The following is a 22,560-nucleotide window of genomic DNA, read 5'->3' as shown; positions in this document are numbered from 1 at the left end:
CGAGTTATATCGAATTCATTTATACGGACTTTAGGGGCTTTTTTCGTAATGTTACAGTAAAAATTATTTTATATTGTTACAAATTACGATGCTTTATTTATATAAAAAAAGCAAAAATAAATTCTTGCGTTTTTTATTTACTACTGAAAACCATAACTTTAGTAAAGGTATTTTTTGTTTAAACAAAATAAAACATTTTTACTAAGAGTTAAGTAAAAATAATTAATTTATTATATTCTGCGATCATTATTTGATAAATACTGCAATTTTCATTAAAATTGGTTAATTTCCTGATTTTTGGTGAATTTTTAAGTAAAGGGAGGAGTCAAAATGTTTATACACTTTGAGCGTCGGCATTCATTTTATCTGTACCTACAATTTTCTGTTTACATTATCCTTTTAGTGATATCACATGCAGTGTTAGCAACTGAGATTTAAAAAACCCGTGAGATCAGGAGAAAGAAATCTCCAGAAAATCGCTAGATTTTTAACTTTTATCGTCTGAAATTTTCAGAAATCGCTAATTCACCCCCCCCCCCCACCAAAAGAAAAAAACTCCATATTTTAACTTCCTATCATAAAAAAAATTATAAATATAGTATATTCAATATATAAAATGTTCCATATTTTTTTTACTATATGTTTCTGGAATTATATTGAAGCGGTTAGCTCCCCAGAAGGCTTACATATTTATCAGCTAGTTTTACCTGTTTTTTCAGAGAGGGTATTTATTTTTTTTTTTTTTTGCAGGAAACAAATCATAAACTCAAACTTTTTATAATAAAAGTTAAATTGAAATATACTGCAAATTAAACATCAGAATAATGGTGCCACATATTTTGAAATTAGAAAAATAAAAAAACAAAAAGCTTTCTTTTAGCATGTTAAAAGTATTTAAAGGTTGGTAGATAATTAAATTCTACTGTATTGGTATAAGTTTTTATTTTTTTTTGCTGTTGTTTCTTGCTTTTTACAATTTTCGACTAAATACTTCTAAATTAAGCGGGGTTGCTTAGATTGTATTTTAAATCAAACTTCGGAGGTTGGAATGCCCCCCCCCACCTAAAATGTACTTGGAAAAATCGATTTTATAACGAGATTTAAGAATGGTTAGCCAAAAAAAGGTGAAAAACAAAACAAATAATCAATAAGTAATTGTTACCAAAGGCAATAAATGCTACTTTTTTTTACTTACATGAATGAGTTTATTTTATGTTTTACAGTATTTTCAAGCGCTTTTGTGTATGGGTGCCAAATATCTCCAGATTTTCTAGAATTCCCCGCTAGATTGCAAACGAAATCTCCAGATCTAGCAGAAAAAACACTAAATTGGAAACACTGGTCACGTGACAGGAAGCGGTAATAAATAATTGTCCCTAAATAAAAAAAATGGCTTATCGGTACAAAGAAAACCACCTATTTATCATAGAAAAATTAAGTATAATGTTATAATTAAAAAGAAATATATAAAAACACACATGGATATAGTAAACATATTATACCAAAACGTGGAAGCCATCCGTCAAGTGGTTTTTTAGACTATTAATTGTGAACGAACCAAGAGTTACATTTTTATATATATAGATTTTAAATAAAATAAAAACTTATTTTTTAATTTTGTTATTAAAAATGCAAATAAAGACTAATTGTGTTATTTTTATCTTTTTATAATTTTAAAAATTTTTATTGTATACTTTTAGACAATGTCCTTTTCCTTATATTTTATTTCAATAAATTGCTTCACAATAGAAATACTGAAGAACAATAAAAGTGAAGGAATTGATTTGCCTTGTCACCGTTTCTGGTAGTTCTATGCTGAAAGTTAGGAAGTATGTTAGCTAACAATAGCCATTTTTTCCTCATAGATATCAATCCAAATTGGCATCCTTTATAAAATATATAATTTATTGAATAATTTCGGAAAAAATTTAATTGAAATTGGACAGTTCTCCAATTTTTGTCGATTAACAAAAAATTAACTTTAGTTTGTTTTCAAGTGAGGAGTTGGGGAGGCCATTGGTCCTTAACACGAACACAGCTCGATTGATCAACAAAAAAATGTGGGGAAAAAACATACAATTTCATTTCATTTTTTTTTTTTTTTTTTTTTTTTAAATACGCAGTACATAAATAAAAATTTTCTGACTATGGCTGCGAAAATGCTTACAAATACACACAAGGAGACAATTTATTACAAAACGAGAGGAATTACAAAGCTAGAGACTTCGGAAGCTGTAAAAATGAGTCGATAATTTAAAGAATTTTTGTCCCGGATAACACTGGAGGGAGAAGAAGGAGGAAGAGGAGGAGGAGGAGAAGGGGAGGGGGGTGATTGCATTTGATGATCATACAATTTAAATAATAAAAAAAAAATAAATATATTCATACTTTTTTTCAAAAATTATTATCTTGATTAATATCTTTATTTATTAGTAAATATATGTGTTGTTGCCGTTGGTGACATAAGTTGTGGACTGTTAGTGACTATCTGTGTCGTTGGGGCCATTTGTAGGGTACGGAACACTGGTGTGTTCCCGGAAGTCATTTGTATTGCATGGAAAATTTGCGTGATTGGCGTACCTCCGACCGTGACAGTATGGTGGCTGACAGGTGTTACAATCGGCCCTGTAGCATGGAATATCCGGTTTTCTGTGAGTTGCCCATCTGCCGGGTTGGTGCTGGTCGTGGCAAATGTTCCATCTTGCAAGATCGTTATGTGTTGCGGTTGTGGATGGTGGGTGTTCTCAGGATGAGGGTTATGTTCGTGTTGCAACTGTTCCTCTATCTCGCCTACTTGGCAGTTGGTTGTGTCAATATTCGATGTCAGGTCTGCCGAGTTTTCTTCTTCGGTTGTCTGGAAGTGGGGAATGCAACTCAGTTTCCGACGGCCCTTCGTTAGCTTGTTGTGCTTAAGCAGATGGTCATAACGGGCAAAGGCAAAACCACAGATATTGCACTGGTACGGACGCTCGCCGGAATGTATCCGGCCGTGGACTTTCAGGTAAGATTTGCGTGAGAAAGATTTTCCGCACACCTCACAGCTAAAAGGGTTCACTCGAGTTTCTTCGTGCACAAGCTTATGGCGTTCCAAATTATCACGCCTGGAAAAGATTCTACCACAAATCTGGCAGCAGAAGGAAAGAGAGTTCGACTGGCCCCGTTTTAGGGGTTTCTCGGGTGAACTTTTTGGGGTCACAACTGCCATGTCAAACGACTGCTGCTTGTGTTGGTCATCTGTTTCCTCTTGCTTCAGGCAGCAGGCATTGATCAATGTATCATCTGTGATGATTTCCTGTGGGTGGTCACAGCTCTCACAGCAGCCACCACAGCCGACCACCACTGCGTTGACAAGCTGAGATGATGAGGATGCTGGCAAAATCTGGATCATGTTCTGTTCTTCCATGGTGGGAATCACGGCTGCTGCAGCTGCTGCAGCCTCGACAACATCACTATCACTTTTGAAGTGCAACGGGAGAGGTAGTGATGGGGAATGTTGGTCTGGGAGCTGGATAGTACCAGCTATCATCTTACCGTGTTTGATGATGACTGGTGTTGAAGTGCTTGTTGTGGAGAGAACCTGGGTTTCTTCGTGTGTAGGGTCAGCTTGCTGGTTATGTTGAGAAAATATGTCAGTACTGTCATGGTTGCAACATTGCAACTGTTCTTGATGCTCTACTTGTGCTTCTTGATGCAACAGTTCTTGATGCAGAGATTCTTGGTGAAGCGCTTCATGATGCAGAGTTTCTTGGTGAAGTGCTTCGTGATGCAGGGTTTCTTGGTGAAGCGCTTCGTGATGCAGAGTTTCTTGGTGAAGCGCTTCGTGATGCAGAGTTTCTTGGTGAAGCGCTTCGTGATGCAGAGTTTCTTGGTGAAGCGCTTCGTGATGCAGAGTTTCTTGGTGAAGCGCTTCGTGATGCAGAGTTTCTTGGTGAAGCGCTTCTTGATGCAGAGTTTCTTGGTGAAGTGCTTCTTGATGCATTGATTCTTGGTGAAGCGCTTCTTGATGCAGAGTTTCTTGGTGAAGCGCTTCTTGATGCAGAGTTTCTTGGTGAAGGGCTTCTGGATGCATCGATTCTTGGTGAAGTGCTTCTTGATGCATCGATTCTTGGTGAAGCACTTCTTGATGCATCGATTCTTGGTGAAGCACTTCTTGATGCATCGATTCTTGGTGAAGTGCTTCCTGATGCATCGATTCTTGGTGAAGAGCTTCTTGATGCATCGATTCTTGGTGAAGTGCTTCTTGGTGCTGCGATTCGTGTTCTTCTTCGTCTGCACACTCCATAATCTGCGTTGTCTGTTGTTGAACCTGCAAGTCATTTAAGGTGATGGTAGGCACACCCTCCACACACGTGTACACCTTTTCAACATGCTGCTTCCGACGGTGCCGTATGAGGTGGTCATCACGGGCAAAAGCACAGCCACAAATCGTACATGCAAACGGCTTCTCGCCAGTGTGTGATCGTTTGTGCACCTTCAGATACGACTTACGTGTAAAGCTCTTCTCGCAGATGTCGCAGAAGTGCATCGGCCGCTGCAGGTGTGCCGCCTTGTGTCTCTCAAGATTGTCCTTCCGACTAAATGTTTTGCCGCACTCATCACAACGTGGATATTTCTTCATCATCTGCAAAGAAAAACGAAGACAAATATGAGTAATGGTGAACAAGTAAAACTAACAACAGTCATTTCTTATCAAGGCCCAGAGGCCACTTGAGGATAAGGGTTAGTGGGTATACATTAGTCAATGGGATTATAGCATAGTAAACATAAGTAGTGGAAATTTTGTAAATTGGATTACTTGGGGGGGGGCGGTTCATCAAGAACTTGTTTACATTGGACTTGAAGACAATCAAATTGTAGTCAGCTGGAAAGCAGGCAATTGGAAGGGAGTTCTAAGTGCAGTTCTAAGAAAGAAGCTTTGTTCATGGAATCTACATTTAAGCTTAGGCACAGATAAAGAGTGTGAGAAATTATTGATAGTGGTTTTGGCTAGACAAATGTTTTTAGTGAAAGTTTGGCGAGGGAGGGGGGACCATAGATTGAAGCTCAGATGAGCACTTGCCATGAAAATAACGATAAAGCAGAGACAGGCTCGCAATGTCTCTTCCGTGGGAAAGAGGTTACAGAGGAGAGAAACGGGCATGCACCACTAGGCTTTGAAGTCTATTTTGAACTCTGTCAAGGCAGGATAAGCTGCTTCTTGTAGCTCCTGCCTGGATGTGGCAACAGTACTCCATCATTGGCCATACATATTAGTGTTGGGACGATTAATTGAAATCAGAAACTGAAAAAAAATCAGAACTTTTTAAAGCATCAGTTCGGTATTTTGTTTTATGGTATATCAACCATTTTCGGGTTATTTAATGCCCAATGCAGTTATTTTGGAAAAAGGTTTTATGCTTTAAGTTCTTTATATCTTCAAATATTTATGTGTAGAGTTTGGTTTGGTTGTTTGTTTTACGGTATATCAACCTTTTCGGATTATTTAAAGCTGAATAGTTATTTTGGAAATAGTATTCATGTTGCATCTAATTCATTTTGTAGAAGGTTTTTATTCTTCAAGCTCTTTGTATCTTCAATTGCTAGTTTGTAGTGTTTGGTTTGGTTATTTTATAGTGGATTTTATCGGTTTCGTTCCCTGCCCTGCAAAACATGAATGGGTTTTGCAATGGGAGAGGGAAAAGTGTTTCAGTATTAATGTCTGGTATAATTTAAGTTAAGAAACCAGTCAGGAAGTGGGGGGGGGATAGAAAAAGAAAGGGGAAATGGGAGGAAGGAAAAGGAGGAAAAGGCGGGTTGTTTTTTGTTTTTCAGAACATAATTAAGTTTTGCAAAAGGAAGTAGAAAAACAAAAAAGCACCAATGTTGGGTGTATTTCATCTCAAGAAGCCAATATCTTCAGACAGTCTGATCTGGTAGCATCAGTAAAGTATCAGAATCAGTATTAGAAAAAAAATATTTCTATTTTCTGATGCCAAAAATGATTCTTTTAATTGTTTTTATTTGTTTTTTTTTTTTTTAATTTAATATTTCATGGCTTGTATTAATAATAGGATAAATATTTATTGATTGTTAAACTTTCAGTAAAACTAAAATATATATATCATTCTTACAAGTGTATTTTTATGTTTGCAAAATAATTATATGCATATATGGTGCATAAAAGGAGATAGGAACTTTCAAGCACACCGGAAGTTGGCACACACGTCTCTCAATTTAGGTATGGAAGCACAGAATCGATAGAATTTTCAATTATATTTTATGTTTAGTTTTTTAAGTTAAAAACTTAATTAAACATAAAATCTGATTAGACTTAGTGTGACTGCTGCTGCTGCTGCTGATGCTGAGCACAGCAGCAGCAGCAGCAGTCGCATCAAGATATACAAATGACCAAGCTGACAGCACAAAGTGACATCACAGCAGTGACAAAAGGAGATGTAGCCGGAGAAGCAGGAGTGTTCAAGACGTGATGAGCGAAGCACATGTTCAAGACGCATTGGTGGTGTCAAAGCAGAGACGAAAAGTCACACACGGCCGGAAAAAGAGAAATGAATTGTTTAAATCTCTAGAAAAAAAATGTGTTGTTGGAAATACCAGATATAAAGGCTTTTTTTTTTTTAACTGAAAAACGAGTTTCTTCTTTTCCTCTGTTTAAACAGTATTCATGCAGAAGACAGATGGTGCTGAACTAATAATGTTATTATTTAGAAATCCAATCTTAGCATGGGGAGGGCATTTTGTAACTATTTGATACTTTTATTAACAAAATAACAAACCAAAGCTATCTGAAAAATTGAATTTGACTTGAAAATCCTATCTAAAAATTAGTATTGTCCGTATTCTGATTAACTCCTATTAAACAATGACAGGATTTCTTCTGTGCTTGGGCATCGATTAGATTTATTGGTTCACTGAGTTATCTTCCTGTGAATTTCCACCTCTGAAAGGCAGCAAGATTATTTGATCGCCTGACGTGCACCATATTAATGCCTATAAACCGATGGATTGGACCAGCAAATTGTTATCAACACTTAGAAATTAGCTATACCCCATATTAGACTTTATATCTTATTCTCCATACAACCCTTGCAGGGAGGTAAGTATATAGAGAAATGTCTTAAAGACATGATATTTCCAACAATAATTTGAATATCAAGAAACAATCAAAACCTTGAGTTGCTTATGCATCTATGTTATTGTGGTATTTTGTAAATAGTATTTGCAAGTTAAATTCAGTTTGTACTATATGTTTTGTTTAATTAATTGTTAAGTGAAAGTGCAGATTAGTTACAGAACACCTTCACCTCTTGATATCAATGATGGCATTCTAAATAATAAACGCAATTACATTCTGTTAATGAAGGTAAAAATCTGTGCAAGCTATGGCGACAACTCGAAAGGAATTTTGAAGCAGATAAACTGGCAAATCAAAATTATAGTATATGAGAAGAACACTTTATGCAATCAATAACGTGTTTTGTAATCATCCTGGGAGAAATTGTCTTAATTTTATGTCGAATAAGAAATAGAAGAAGAAATGGTCTGCCATTCATTATTTATATTTTTCGTAAATAAAAATAATAAAAAACGGTCTGCGGCTCATTTTTATTTTTTTAAAAATAATAATAAGTAGAAGAATAAGAAAATAGCATGTCTCATATGACTTTTTGATTAATGCCATCTTATGTTTGTAACTGTTCGCAAAATATAGGAAACTTACAGGGTGAAACGATAAAAATGTTTCCCTAGAAAAGACGACATGGTTCTATTTCCGTTTGATGAAAACTGGTTTTCTTTTTTGTTAGCCAGTTATGTACAAATCCCAAGAGTGATAGAAGCCTTTTATCATGTCCTAAAGTGACACAATGTTCAATGAGCGAGATCGGAGATGTGCTGTTGTACAACTTCTGCTCTCTACTGATCCGTTTTGACAACAAAACCATTGCCAGCATCCTTCAAATGCACTGCTGGATTGCCACAAATAACAGGGAATGCCCAGTGTGATAAAAACAAAGTTTCCGGCCACATTTATGGCCTTTGGTGTGGTTTCAAGTGAGGGCCACAACATGCCACTTCACATCTTCGAAATCAGCTTGAAAGTCAACACCAAAATGTACCTGGATGTGCTGAAGATTGTGGTGATTCCCTGGTGCAATCAGGTGGCCGCTGACAGACCCTGGGTGTGGCAGCAGGACTTGGTGCCAGCCGACAAGTTCAAAGAGACCCAGGCTTGACTTCAGAATGAGTGCTATGACTTTGTACTCTTCTTTCACTGCCACCCTCCTCTCCTGACCTGAATCTGCTGGACTTCATTTGGTCATATGTCATCACCAACATGACCTCCCACAACACCAAAGCAAGCCTAATTGCTGCAATTTGCTAAACGCTTGCCAGCATTTGTAGAAAAGGCATGCTTCCAGTTCCAGACCTGTATCGAGACGGTGAGTGGAGCTGAAGCCGTTGTCAGCTCTACTACATAATCAAGTTATCCGAATTAATTTTTTCAATAAAAGTTTCAAAATAAAGCTGTAGTGTTGTTTTCTTTAGAGAAACACTTTATTGTTCTACTCTGTATATTTGCTTTATTTGAAAAACACAAGTGGACAGCCAATGGGAGTGAATGGACTTTTGGAAGGGAGAGTTCATTATTTCAGTATTGGAAAACGAAGAAGCTAATAGTAAATATATGTGTACATGACTCAAAAAAAGACAGTGTAGTATTAAAATTTGTGGCAAATTTAGGGAACTTCCCGGTTACAAATGGGAGAGTGTGAGTAAGAAAAACATTAAGGAGAAAAATTTCTGCTACTTCTACTAACGAAGAGGTAACGTGGATTGTGATACTCTTAGGAAATAATATGGGATTTATTATAACATGAATGCGACTGCAAATATGTGCAAAACCTACATAAGATAGTGGCCAGCAGTTTGGCAAGCTATAATGTTTCTTTCGTTAGGAGAATTGATCCTATTTCATTAATATAAGAAAAGAGATGAAATATGTCTTTTTGCATACATATTTAATAACAAAAATGTTTTTGTTCAAAAATACTTGACACTTCTGCATTTTAACATACCTGTGCAAATTTTAGAAAGCCACTCTTAATGAAGGAAGGAAGGTGGGGGATTTTTTCAACCTTCACAAATACCATTAATATCCGTTTTGGAAGTCTTTTAAAGATATGTTAAGAAAACATGGGTCTGCTGCTGTAATTAGTTCCTCAACCATTTTTTTTTTCCCATATTTGTTGCTTATCATGAAGAAATGGATGAACCAGGAACTGATTTTCGCCTTTCATCATTACTTCTGAACTACTGTGTAGCAGGAAGTGGTGAATCTCGGATGTTATGCCTTTTACGAAAAATAATAATGATGAAATAAAATGAGTTACAAAAATAAAAAATATTTATGCGATTTAAAAATGAAAGTAGAACGACTCCTGGGTAATGTCTGATGGCTACAAGTCTAAACTAATTAATATTATTTTGAAATTAATAAATTATTTTACATATTCATTTCTTTATCTAATTCCCCCCACACTTTATCTGTTCCTAAACCTAAACGTAAATTCCATGAACAAAGATTCTTTCTTAGAACTGCACACCTGTGTAACTCTCTTCTTTCCAGCTGGCAATATGGTCGTCTTCAAGTCCAACGTAAACAAGTTCTGGCTAAGCAGTTCCCCTTAAGTAATCCAATTTACTAACCATTACTACCATATTGTCCCATTGACTATTGTACACTCTTTAATCCTTATCCTCGGGTGACCTCTGGGCCTTGATAAGTGGTGACTCCTATGCAAACAAAAAAAATTTTTAAAAATTGGACATTAAATGTAAGTTTTAGTACTTGTACAAAGAAAGGTTACAGATTGATTTTTAAAAATAAGATAGCAGCTTCCCTGCAACCTCTATCTCACAGAAGAGACGTTTGCCAGCCTGTCTATGTGCTATCGTTATTTTCATGGCAAGTGCTCGTCTGAGCTCCAATCTATGGTCCCCCTCCCCAAACATTCACAGAAACATTCGTCTAGCTGAAAACGCTGTCAATAATTTCCCCCACTCTTTGTGCCTAAACTTAAACATAGATTCCATGAACAAAGCTTCTTTTTTAGAATTGCACACCTGTGGAACTCTCTTCCGTTTGCCTGCTTTCCAGCTGACTACAATATGGTCGTCTTCAAGTCCAACGTAAACAAGTTCTTGATGAGCCATTCTGCTTAAGTAATCCTATTTACCAAATTTACATTGCTAACGATTATTGTCCTTCTGACCACTTTACACTCTTTAACCCTTATCCTTGAGTGGCCTCTGGTGGTGATTCCTTTGTTAAAAAAAAAAAAAAAAAAAAAAAAAGGGGGGACATAACTCAGTTTGCTTATTTAAAAAAGCATACTTTAACATACTTTTAATTTTTGCTTATTTTTCGTTATTTAATTAAATAATTTTTATTTAAAAAAAAAAATATTTTGGTGCTTGTGCAGTTTACCAAAGACATTAAAAACAAGAATATTCAAAAAAAAAAAAAAGAGAAAACTATGCTGCACATATCTGTATGGAATAAAGGTCTCATAAAAAATTTGCTTAATTTGATCAAGTATTTTTTTTTGTTTGTTTTTATAGAGGAAAATCAAATTTTAATGAGATCGACCGTATCGCAGCCATCTTGGCTATTTCCCCGGACGAGGAGCGGGGGTGGGTGGGTAGGTGCCTTTAAACTAAAAAAGGATTAACAAAGGACAAAATAAAAAAGGGATTAAAAAAGGACAGAAAAACTCTTTAAAATAAGTGAAAAAAAACAAAAAAAAAACTTAAAATATTTATCTAGGTATTTTTTCTGTACATGTTTCAAAATAATCTTGTCGAATTTTTGACAAACTTTAAGCAGTGATGGAGTTATCTCCCCTGGCACCCTTACTCTTTGTCCGCGGAAATAGCCAAGATGGCCGCGATTGAATCGATCTCATTAAAATTTTATTTTTCTCTGTAAAAAAAAAAACAAAAAAAAAAACCCCAAAATATTTAATCATGATCAAATTAAGCGATTTTTTTTTTAATGATAACTTGTCTCATAACGGGTACATACAATATAGTTCTTTTTCAATATCTTCGTTTTTTAATATCTTTAGTAAACTGCACAAGCAAAAAGCACCAATATTTTTTTATATAAATTTACGAAAACATAACTGGAAATTATTCAAATTTTGGTAGTTACTCGGGTGTATCCGGCAGATAACGGGAAGAACCGAAAACGATCGACAAGTAGTATTTTTGGATATTAAGACATTTTTTTCTAATGTATTACTTTATGAATTTCAGTAGTTGTCGCCATTCTTAACATAGGGAATGGGTTGTAATAATTTGTGTTTTTAAGACTCACCCGGTCCGGGCACACCCGAATAACTTCGTGGAAATCGCGGGTCGATAAATGCAGAAACACACACATTTTGATTAATTTAATCAAAGTACTGTCTTTGCTGTTTAACTAAATTGGTACACATGCATGCACTTATTGTACCGTACTGAAATAATAACATTATTTAGAAAGCTATTATTAACACAGAGAGGGGAGGGCGTTTTTAACTATTTTGTACTTTCACCTAACAATTTAATAATAAAACAAAAAAATCCCTTGTTTCACGATTTATCTCCCTTGTTTAATTTGTCGCCTTTCTTCGTACCAGCATCAATATTTATGCGATTAAAAAAATGAAAGTAAAACAACTCCTGGGCAACGTCTGATGACCACAGCAACATATTATTTTTGACATTGATAAAAATTTTTTTACATATTCATTGGTTTGCAAATCAAATAGAATTTTTAAGCATTCATTTCAATGTTTACGGAATTCGCAAATAAAACACAAAAATTGTCACATTTCAAAGTGGGGTGGAAAAAATAAAATCATTGCAAAATTATACCTTTTTGCTGAAGAGTGCCATTAATTTAATAATAATAATAAAAAGATAAATCAGTTTTTATTACCTTACTGCAATTAAAATAAATGCGTAAGATATACGTAAACAAAAACATGCAAAGATTTAAACAAAAACAGGAAGAAATGAGCTAAAAAAAAAACCCCAAAAAAACAAAACAATAACTTTAAATTCAGGTGAGATTAAAAAAAAAAAAAAAAGCGAATATATTCACAACATTGCTTTTGTTTTTAATCGGTCATCGATATCGAATAGATTACTCATTAAAATTATCAATTTAATAACCTAAGTAGAACATATACAATTTGTTATTACTTACTTTAAAAAAAAAAATGCTCCTTCCTTCCTCCGCAAAATACGTAAGTTAACAATATTACAATGATGAACCAACAAAGCAAACGGTGTAAAACGGTGTTTGTCCCCGATTAAAAATGGGGCCTTCTTTGGGAGTGGAATGTCACTAATCACTAGGGCTATGACAAGAGAATATTGCTTTGACTCTCGAGTATATAACCAACACAGTTAGACACAGTTAATCAATCGAGAACCACATCACTCTATCTAAAGACATATAAGATATTAACTGGTATGTACTCAAGTCAAAATAACGAAAAGAATATTCTCTTGTCATAGCCCAACTTAATCACTCTGTTTCTGTGTTTCATTTTCTTTCAGTCGAAGTTCTCAGAAATCAAGCCCCCACCCACCCCACACACCGGGCTAACACTTGAACTCTATATGAGATACATAGATATTCGAATGTTACATAAAAGTTCTTTACATCTGAAACACTGAGTTAGTAAATAAGTTGAGAACATAATTTCCCTCTCCCCAATTGACCATTTAAATATGGGTGCTAATGCAGATAGTGATCCGCGCTATTTTTTTAAATCGTATTTCCACGTTTAATTAAAGTTTTATGATATGTTTTTTTATTCAATTGTAAAATTAAAGTACAGAATAGGTACAAAACACCCTCCCCATGTTAAGAATGGCTTTTTAAATAATAACATTACTTCAGCACGGATCACTCTCTGCATGAGTACCTAAATATGTTATAGTAGACCTCTCTGTTTGGTCTCTTGGTCTTATTGGATTCGAGGACAAGAATTCATCTAGTCTAGTGAAGTATCCAGCTTTGCATTCCTATTTGAGGTAACATCACTTGGAGAAGGTGCACCATTCCTCGTAAAAGCTAATGTGGATTAGCCATTCCGAGGACATCTTATTTGGCTACGAATACAATTTGATTCTGGATATTTGGTCAGGGTTTACTTCTAGGGCATAATACATATTGTATAATTATACGGCATAATCGTGTTGACATACCGGTTCACATCAGATCACCAGAGTTAAGCAACATTGAGCCTGGTTAGTACCAGTTGGGTGACCATTTGAAAATTCTAGATGCTCTATGTGCTCTCCGCTTATCTCGGCATTTATTTCCAGTTGTCTTGTACATGCACTTTACTTGCCACTGGTATTTAGCAATGTCAACTCAGGAGAGGTGTGGTTGGAGATTGCGCACCTCCTGCCACAAAAATTTAATGTGCAGGCACCCCTTTGTGGGTATCCATGATCTGTCATACACTGAAGGAGCCCTTTTTGTTTTACTTCTAGGGAAAAGTATAGTCATGTCAGGTTGACCTGACAAACCCCTGTACAGAAAGACCTTAAACACTCCAGGATAGTGTCTAGTAGGCATTCAAATTTTCTTCTATCTGCAGATGTAAGAGGTGAAGTTGCCAACCGAGCAGAGATCACAAATTACGAATGATGCATATCATCTTATTTGCTGACATGTCCAACGGTCTGACGATTGCAGTCAAGGAGAAGCGTTGTAGAGTTGTTGGTGTTTGTGTGTGTGTTTTAAGCACTAATACGTCACTACTTATTAAGACACATAGGCCACTCGGGGGTTGAAGAATTTGTCAAAGGGACAGTGAAATGACAACATGAATATTAGTAATAGTGGTTGAGACTGGCCAGAAATGAGATTATTTAAGAGAACAGCTCAGATACTTTGTAAAAGATAGCTATCTTCTTCTCTTCTGTTTGTATGTCCACCTAAAATTTAAAAAAAAAAATACACAACAAACATCCACAAAGTTGGTATTTTTTATTTGGGGTAATCTGGAATGTATATCTAAAATTAAGGAAAAAAAAAAAAAAAGGTTCTTTATTTGAGGCTTATTTCTGGAGCACAAAAGATCGCTCATTTTAATGGTTCTACCCTCGTCTTCATAGCTCTTCAACTTAAAAAAAAAATGATAGATAAAAATAGGAGGCTTTACTTTAGAACGATTTATATCATTCATATCATTTTGTAGCTTCCTTCAGTTTTGACAGACTATGGATACCCACTTTACGGGTGCCTTCACATGGAATTTTTGTGGTAAGAGTTGCACAATCTCCAACCACACCTCTCCTGAGTCGGCGTTGTTAAATACCAGTGGCAAGTGGAGTTCAGGATGACTGGAAACAATGCTGAAATAAGTGGAGAGCGCATACAGCACCTAGAATTCTCAAATATTCACCCATCTGGTACTGGCCTGGTTTAATGTTGCTTAACCTCAGTAATCTGACAAGAACCGGTGTGTCAATGTGATTATGCCGTATTTATTTATATCATTTAATGTTATCATGTAAACTGTTTTCCAGCCACTATATAAAGGGAAGTAACTCTGACTGTTTTCACAGAGTTACCTCTCTTATGCTGACTCAAGTTGTGTGTGTGGTGTGTGTTTGTGTTTAGAGAGGGGAATGGGCTGAGTGAAAAAGGAGGTCGAGGAAAGGAGAGGAGAAATGGGGAAGAAAGAGGAAAAGAGTAAGGGATAACAGTTAGATTACACTTTTACCTCGGGCAATGCTGGATAGCCCTGCTAGTTTTGTAGAAGTGGTTGTGTCTGCTTTCATCTGACTGAACTGGCATGAAATGAAGAAGAAAAAATAGGGTCACCAAAGTTCCATATGAAAATACCAACATCTTCTTTACAATTAAGTCAACTTTATTTAACCGTTTCATTAACACAGGAAAGTAAGATAAGTTGGCAAAGCTGGTGTACATGATATACAAGGATCATTCCAAAAGTAAAGCCTCCTATTTTTTTTTTTAACTGCAATAGTTGGAGAGCTAAGAAGACAGCATTCTCCATGCACTTTTGCCAATTATCAACGATGGCTGTGCATGAACGTCCGGAGCACGCTTTCTCATACAAGAGTTCTTCCAAAAGTAAAACCTCCTATTTTTTAACTCCAAAAATTTAAGTTCTATGAAGATGGGAGTGTTACCATTAAAACGAGCAACCTTTTGTGCTCCAGAATTTATTTTCTTACATAGTCACCACCATTCTCAATGCACTTTTGCCAGGAATTCAATGACGCATCTTTGCTGTTGATGCATGTCCATGAGAGGGGTTGCTTTCTTAGAGTCTCACACTGTCAATATCTGCAACAGAGAGATGAAACTTTTAGGTTACGAATGCATAAGTTCAGTCATCATATAAAAATGCAATTTGCAATCCCCTCTGATCCATTCGGGCGTAATAAAATAATAGAAGACATTACTTTTTGAATGTCCTCGTAATTGTGAGATCAGGTCCGTTAGTCTCAGGTTTGAACTCGTCCCCTGTTTAAGTCACAACAAAAGTTGATTGGTTGGTTCGTTTTTCAGTGGCATATACATTCTGTTAGGTCATTTAATGTCACAAAGGGTTATTTATTTGGGATCCTTATATATAGGTTATTTACAGCAGTTTAATTCACATGCCCCCCCCCCCAAAAAAAAACAAGACATGTAGTGGTAGGAATATATGGTAGATTTTTCTGTTTTTTCCCAAACTTTCTTCTAAAGTCTCATGGATTTCATAAAATGGAATACATTGTCTTCATGAACTTTGTCAAACAGATCCTCCATATTGCCTATTTAGTAACATTTTTAACTGGTTTGTTGGAGATCTTAACAAGCAATGTGTATGCATTTAACGGTGAAGGACAATAGTTCTTTTTTGGTATGCCAGGATACCAGAACGCTAAATTTCAATCTGCCATTTTGTTATGCCAAAAGTTGTTAGGTATTGTGTGCCGTATCAAAATAAAACTTTCTACAGAAAAAAAAAAGTTTATTTTTACATTTTTATCTAGCGAATAAACACAAATCTACAAATGAATAATCATTTTAATTATTTTAAAAAAATCCAACTTTAGCAGCAGAGAGAAATTTGGTGTTTTAATTCTCAAACGAAACTAAATTTTTTTTGACAAATGTGTGTCTGGCGTACCGGAGATAAATTTGATGTTTTAATGAAACAATTTTGATTATTTTGATTTGATTATTTTGATTTGTTTTTTTAAATTTATCTCCATTGCAAGAGTTGAATTAAAAAAAAAAAATAAACATGGTTTTTCATATGTAATTTTATGTTTATTCGCTAGATAAATGTATAAAGATTCTCATAAATATAAACTTTATTCACTTTTATTCTTTAGAAAAAATATCTTACTGGTACGCCAGACACAATCTTTATATATAAAAGGAAAAATGTATGTTAGTGTGTGTGTGTGTGTGTGTGTGTCTTTCAAAACTTTCCACATAGGCCATGGATTTTCACCAGATAGGTATCATTTTGAAGCTGAATCTTTGGACGACAAATATCGAAAAATTGGCCAGAAACATTAATTCCTTAACCCTTAACTGGGCAGTTTTGTACAGGGAGGGGTAGCAAAAAAATCATTCCTTCATTTTCTCTCCTATTCTCGATGGTGTGATATTTGACCTAGAAAACGTTGACGTTAGTTTAAACCACCTGCTGTTTTTTTAAGCATTTAATTTTGTCAGTTCTCACGTCTCTGTCTCCATAGCGTCGGGGTAACGCGTCAGACTGTTTTTCCGCCTTAGCTTCGAGGCTTCAAGTTGGAGTCTACCTCCCTACCAAACCTTTTTTTCTTTTACACCTCCAAACACCCGGGCAACGTTTTTTTTTTTTAAACAGAGTTGTTTTGATCCCCCCCCCACCAACACACATACCTCCAAACACCCGTCAACCCCCCCTCCTAGTCTTATATAAAAAAATTGGTTTCATTTTAGAATTAAAACATCAAATTCATCTCCGTTGCATAAGTTGGATTTTTAAAAAAATAATAAACATGGTTTTTCATATGTAATTTTATATTTATTTGCTAGATAAATGTATAGAGATCCTTGTAAAAATAAACTTTATTAATTTTTATTCTTTAGAAAAAATATTTTACTGATACGCCAGACACATATTTGTCAGAAAAAAAAAAGTCAGTTTTGTTTTAGAATTAAAACACCAACGTTGCCTAATTTGGATTTTTAAATAATAATGAATGTGGTTTTTCATATGTAAATTTATGTTTATTCGCTAGATAAAAATGTAAAAATAAAGGGTTTTTTTTTCTGTAGAAAATTTTATTTTGATATGGCACATGCTACCTAACAACTTTTGGTGTAACAAAATGGCGGATTGAAATTTGGCATCCTGGCATCTCGGTGTACCAAGAAAGAACTTCTTGGTGAAGGATAAGTGGAATGCTACGAATGTTGGAGAGACGAGTAAGGAAATGTACCATCTTGTTATGTTTGCATTTTGACTGGAACTCGTCATTTCTATGCCAACCTGTCTTGTATATTTTGTAAGTATGTGTGTCTGTATTTGTTTAATAACATACTTATGTTTTTATGTTTATGTATAGTTGAGTATAGACGTTTAAATTTGTTCATTTATGTCTATATTTGTACGATTATAGTCATTCTACATATATATATATATATATATATATATATATATATATATATATATATATATGTATTTATTTGTATGTGTGTTTATGGATTTATGTTGCGTGTGTTTGTGTTGTTATGTATATAAATTTATATGTGAATTCATATAATATGAAGGGCATGCAATAAGTAATGCCTCTGATCCACTTCCCATAGCAGTAGAGCAACGAAACTTGACACAGTCATTAGTCTTTCTCTACATAGGAGCCACCCAGAATTACGCATTTCTCCCATCGTTTGATGCAGCTCTGGAGACCGTTTTTGTAGAACACCCCAGGTTGGTCCTCCAACCACGGCGTGACTTCAGAAATCTAGGCTGCATCATCTGGGAAACGCTTTCCTTTCAAAAACAACTTCATGGCTGGGAAGAGGTGAAAGTCAGAAGGTGCAAGGTCAGGAGAGTAGGGAGGATGGGGAAGGATTTCATAACCACATGCCTGTGCTGATCTGGGGACATGTGAGTTGTGGACTGAAGCGTTGTCTTGCAGAAGGAGGGTACCTTTGCTGATCTTGCCCCACCTCTTGATTTTGATAGCTTCCCTTAATTTCCTCAAAACTGAAGCATAATAGGCTCCTGTAATTGTGGTACCCTTTGCCAGTAAATCTGTCATCACTATTCCGTCCTGGTCCCAGAAGACTGTGAGCATGACCTTGTCAGCGGAGGGCTGCACCCTTGCCTTCTTTGGAGGTGGTGAGTCCAAGTGCTTCAACTGCATTGACTTGCCTTTGGTCTCTGGATCATAATGATGGACCCAGGTTTCATGCTGTGTAATCAGTCTTTTGAAAAACTTTCACTCATCTTCTTGGCACATCTCCAAATTCATCCTCGAGCACTCAATGTGTTCTCACTTCTGGAATGGTGTGAGCAACCTGGGAATCCATCTGGCAGGCAACTTATGTATATGCAAATGGTCATCAATGATAGTTTCCACAGACCCTGTACTAATCTTGACATCTTGGGTTATTTGGCGAATAGTAATGCGCTGATCTTCCAAAATGGCAGCCTCAACTTGACGGACAGATGCCTCATCAATGGCAGAAGGGGGGGGTACTAGATCTGGGAGCTGTTTCCACAGACTTCCAGCCATGTTTGAATTCATGATGCCAGCGTTTTAAAAGGTCATATGATGGGGCATTATCACCATAAGTTTCTTTCATTTCATCAAAAGTCTCCTGTGGTGTGCGTCCTTTCAAATACAAAAACCGGATCACTGCTCAACATTCAACAGGCTCCATTTCATACCTGACTCAATTCAAACACCTGTAATACAGAAACCACAATTCGTTCAGAGCTGTAATTTGCCACATAACCCATAGAGATATAAATCATTGCATATGCAAAATTTCAGCTAGATCAGACAACTAGAAGTGGGTCAGGAGCATTACTTATTGCACACCCCTCGTATATATATATATATATATATATATATATATATATATATGCGAGTAGTAAAACTCATACCGGATCTTTCAACGAGTACATCTAAGAATGGTAATGAGTCATATATATTGCTAGCCTGGGTGCCCGGCGTTGCCCGGGTGTTTTGAGGTGTGTGTTGAGCAAAAAAAAGAAAGTCGCAGTAGGCACGCAGGCTCGAACCTGTACCGCGAAGAAGAAAAGGAATGTGAAAAAAACAAAAAGCGTGACAGCTTTGCCGTTGTATCCATCGACAAACCAGAAGTGGCAAAGGTTTAAATTAAGGCTAGTCAATCGAAAACAGGGGATAACTTTCGAAAATATCGGCGAAAAAAGCGACCCCCTTCTTGTAGAAAAGTGCCCAGTTGAGGATGGAGGAATTAATGTTTGTAGCCAATTTTTTGATGTTTGTTGTCCGAAGGGTTGTGCTTGAAAACGATACTAATCTTGTGAAAATCTGTCGCCTCTGTCAAAAGTTTTAGGCAGACATATAAAGATACATACATACATACATTTAAACAGACAGGTGATATTTATATTATAGATTATTATTATTATAACCTCACAAGGAGCTTTCATACAGGTCATCAGAGATCTCTCCTTGACAATAACCTCTGGTGTCCCCTGGAAACTGAGTGATAACAAGCCTCCTCAGGTTTCCAGTTTTCTCCACCTCTTTCGGTAAAATTTGCAAATGAATTTATGTTATCACAACATCAGCTTAACATTGATTTCTCGCTGGCAGCGGCCATTGATCTCCACTGGAATTTGAGTGGCAATAAGCCTCTCCAACATCCCAGTTCTCTTCACGCTTGTCAAGTGGAGGTCTGTTCAGTGCTCTCTGTTCAGTCTTTCCATCCTCCTTGACCCTTCTCGGCTATTTGGTATCACTCTTTTTTTTGGTGGGGGATGGTGATGAGGCAATGGGAGGAGATGGGGGAGGGATAGCAAACTTACAGATATACAGCTTTAATGTTCTTGTAACGTTTCTTAATGCTTTGTCTCTGTTGTAGTTTGTCTGGCTCGCTCATGTGTTTTAGTTTCTCCATTCAAGGGTTTTCCTTAATATTTCAGCTGTTTTCATTATTCATTCATTGGTTGTATCTTTCCACTCATTCCTCTGATTCTAATTTTCGCCATTCTTTTTTCAAAGCTTTTTGGAATTGTTCCTAGTGCTTATACTATTATAGGTATTATCCTGATTTTCTTCATCATCCAGCTAGTGCTGTGCATTTGTTTTTCCTTATCTTTGATATTGACGCTGTGGTCAGCTGGGACAGCAAAGTCTACGATGTGACAGGACTTTTCTTTCTCATTAATTATTATCACTTCCGATCTTCTTGTTTGGATGGGTTTATCTGTTTGGATGTCCATGTCCCATAGAATTTTATGATTCTCGTTTTCAAGTACTGTTGCCGGTTTATGCTTGAACCATTTGTTTGTGCATTCAAGGTGCAGTTGTTTACATAATTCCCCGTGTACTGCCCTACCCACTTGGTTATGCCTGTTCTTGTATTCCTTTGGGCCAGTTTGCTGCATTCGCTTACTATATGGTTTATTGTTTCGTCTCTTTGTCCACAGAGTCTACATTTGCTGTTTTCTTGTGTTTTGTCAATATTTGCTTTGATATGGGTTGTTCTTATCACGTTATCTTGTGCTGTAGTTATTAGGGATTCAGTTTCTCGGTTTAAGTGTTCTTTTCGCATCCATGTCCAAGTTTTTTTTGTTATTCTCATCTTTTGAATCTTCCATGTAGTTATTTCTCTCCTCATTATTATTATTATTATTATTATTATTATGTTTATTTTGTTCTGGTTTTTCTACATAATGCCTGAACTATCGCCATATAATTCTGTCCGCCCCCTTTTTTCTCTAAAAAATGAAGCACTTACTAAAAGATTCTAATTTAATTCTAAATTCTTAATTTCAATTTTTAAAATTTTTAATTCAAATCTTTAATTATTAATCAATAAGTTCTTAATCTTTATATATTTCAAATTACATTTACTATATTATATTATAGGCCAGACTAGTTATTTTTCTCACATGGCCTACTGGATTTCCTGTTTCAATTACAACTATCGTTATTTGAAATTTTAAATCACTATTTTTCATCTCTTACAATTAATAAAATAAAAATAAAAAACTTAATTTACATTTTATTGTATTTCTCTAGCATAGCCAGAAATTTATACTAAGAAATAAATGAATAAGCAAATAAATTCATTATGAGATGCTAGCCCCTTCTTCTTCTTCTTCTTCTTCTTCTTCTTCTTCTTCTTCTTCTTCTTCTTCTTCTTCTTCTTCTATATCCCCATATGTGCAATTCTAATTTCAATCAACCGCCCCTCTCCTTTCCCACTTCCCTTCCCTTCTTATTCCTCCCCATCTTCTGTCTATCCGCCAGACACCGCAGGTTCATTTCTGTGATTGTTTTTTGTTGTTTTGTTTATTATCTCAATGTATTGTCTTTATATATATATATATATATATAATATATATATATATATATATATATATATATATATATATATATTTTCCAATAGTTAAACGGGTTTATCTTAATTTTTAATTTATTTGATTTTTTAATATCATGTGATTGCTCTCCAGACTAGAACTTCTGTGAACTTTCTCCAATATCCATTAATGACTGGATTTTTGTAAAAGCAACAGCGCCTGATGATGTCTCTATTATTACTAGTTGACTGAAACATACTTATGAATGCATAGCGATACATAAATGTTTATGTAAAAATAAATGAAAAGTATATCTTGCTCTACCTTGGTATTCAGCACTCTTGTATAAACCTTGTAATATTCATTGGTTGCTTTACCTCTGAATGATTTTAATCTGCAATATATATATATATATATATATATATATATATATATATATATATATATATATATATATATAAAAGTTACAATAAGTTTACTAAGGTAATCAAAATGGTAAACTTAAAATATATTATAAATATTAAAGAGTTAATATTTACAAGTAAAATAAACTCAGCCAGATGTAAAAAGCTCAATAAAACCGAAAAGGAAATAGAGCTTATAATATGAACAAATGATTAATAAAATATGTTAAAAGACATCTTGAAAAAGAGTTAAAAACATATTTAATTTTATATATATATATACAGACTGGAACGATAAATTTGTCACCCTAAAGAAAACAACATTACAGTTTTATTGAAAAAAATCAATTCAGGTAACTTGATTATGTCATAGAGCTAACATCTAGTCAATGTAGCCGCCTTCAGCCTCAATCATCGCCTTGATATGGATCTGGAACTGGGAGCATGCCTTTTCCATAAACACCAAGGGAGCTCGGTGAATACTCGGCAAATTGCGGCGATCAGACTGGCTTAGGTGTTGTGGAAGGTCATGTTGGTGATATTGT

At 35.3% G+C, this 22,560-nt stretch overlaps 1 protein-coding gene across 2 annotated transcripts; it reads right to left on the bottom strand.

Moving 5' to 3' along the window:
* Nucleotides 1-2,152: 2,152 nt before the first annotated feature.
* Nucleotides 2,153-12,390, bottom strand: LOC145242096 (uncharacterized). Of its 2 annotated transcripts, XM_080105012.1 has the most exons (3): nucleotides 12,254-12,390; nucleotides 9,075-9,349; nucleotides 2,153-4,621 (listed from the first exon to the last, which is right to left on the bottom strand). In XM_080105012.1, the coding sequence occupies exons 2-3, from the start codon at nucleotides 9,147-9,149 to the stop codon at nucleotides 2,423-2,425; spliced, it is 2,274 nt and encodes a 757-aa protein (XP_079961138.1). In that variant the 5' UTR covers nucleotides 9,150-9,349; nucleotides 12,254-12,390; the 3' UTR covers nucleotides 2,153-2,422. The 2 variants fall into 2 exon arrangements, with proteins under 2 accessions (XP_079961138.1, XP_079961139.1); XM_080105013.1 differs by lacking the exon at nucleotides 9,075-9,349 and having other exon boundaries at nucleotides 12,254-12,386.
* Nucleotides 12,391-22,560: the final 10,170 nt, after the last annotated feature.

Source organism: Euprymna scolopes, chromosome 21 (genome assembly GCF_053919585.1).
Source record: "Euprymna scolopes isolate OS-2025 chromosome 21, ASM5391958v1, whole genome shotgun sequence".
NCBI lineage: Eukaryota > Metazoa > Mollusca > Cephalopoda > Sepiida > Sepiolidae > Euprymna > Euprymna scolopes.
Note: the sequence above shows the minus strand (reverse complement) of the source record. Positions and strands in the feature narration are given on the sequence as shown.

Excerpts from the sequence above, each read along its gene's own strand:
- LOC145242096 (XM_080105012.1), bottom strand. The coding sequence starts at position 9,149 with ATGGTATTTGTGAAGGTTGAAAAAATCCCCCACCTTCCTTCCTTCATT. Across the intron at positions 4,622-9,074 it reads GCTTTCTAAAATTTGCACAG|ATGATGAAGAAATATCCACG; the intron begins GTATGTTAAAAT and ends TTTTCTTTGCAG.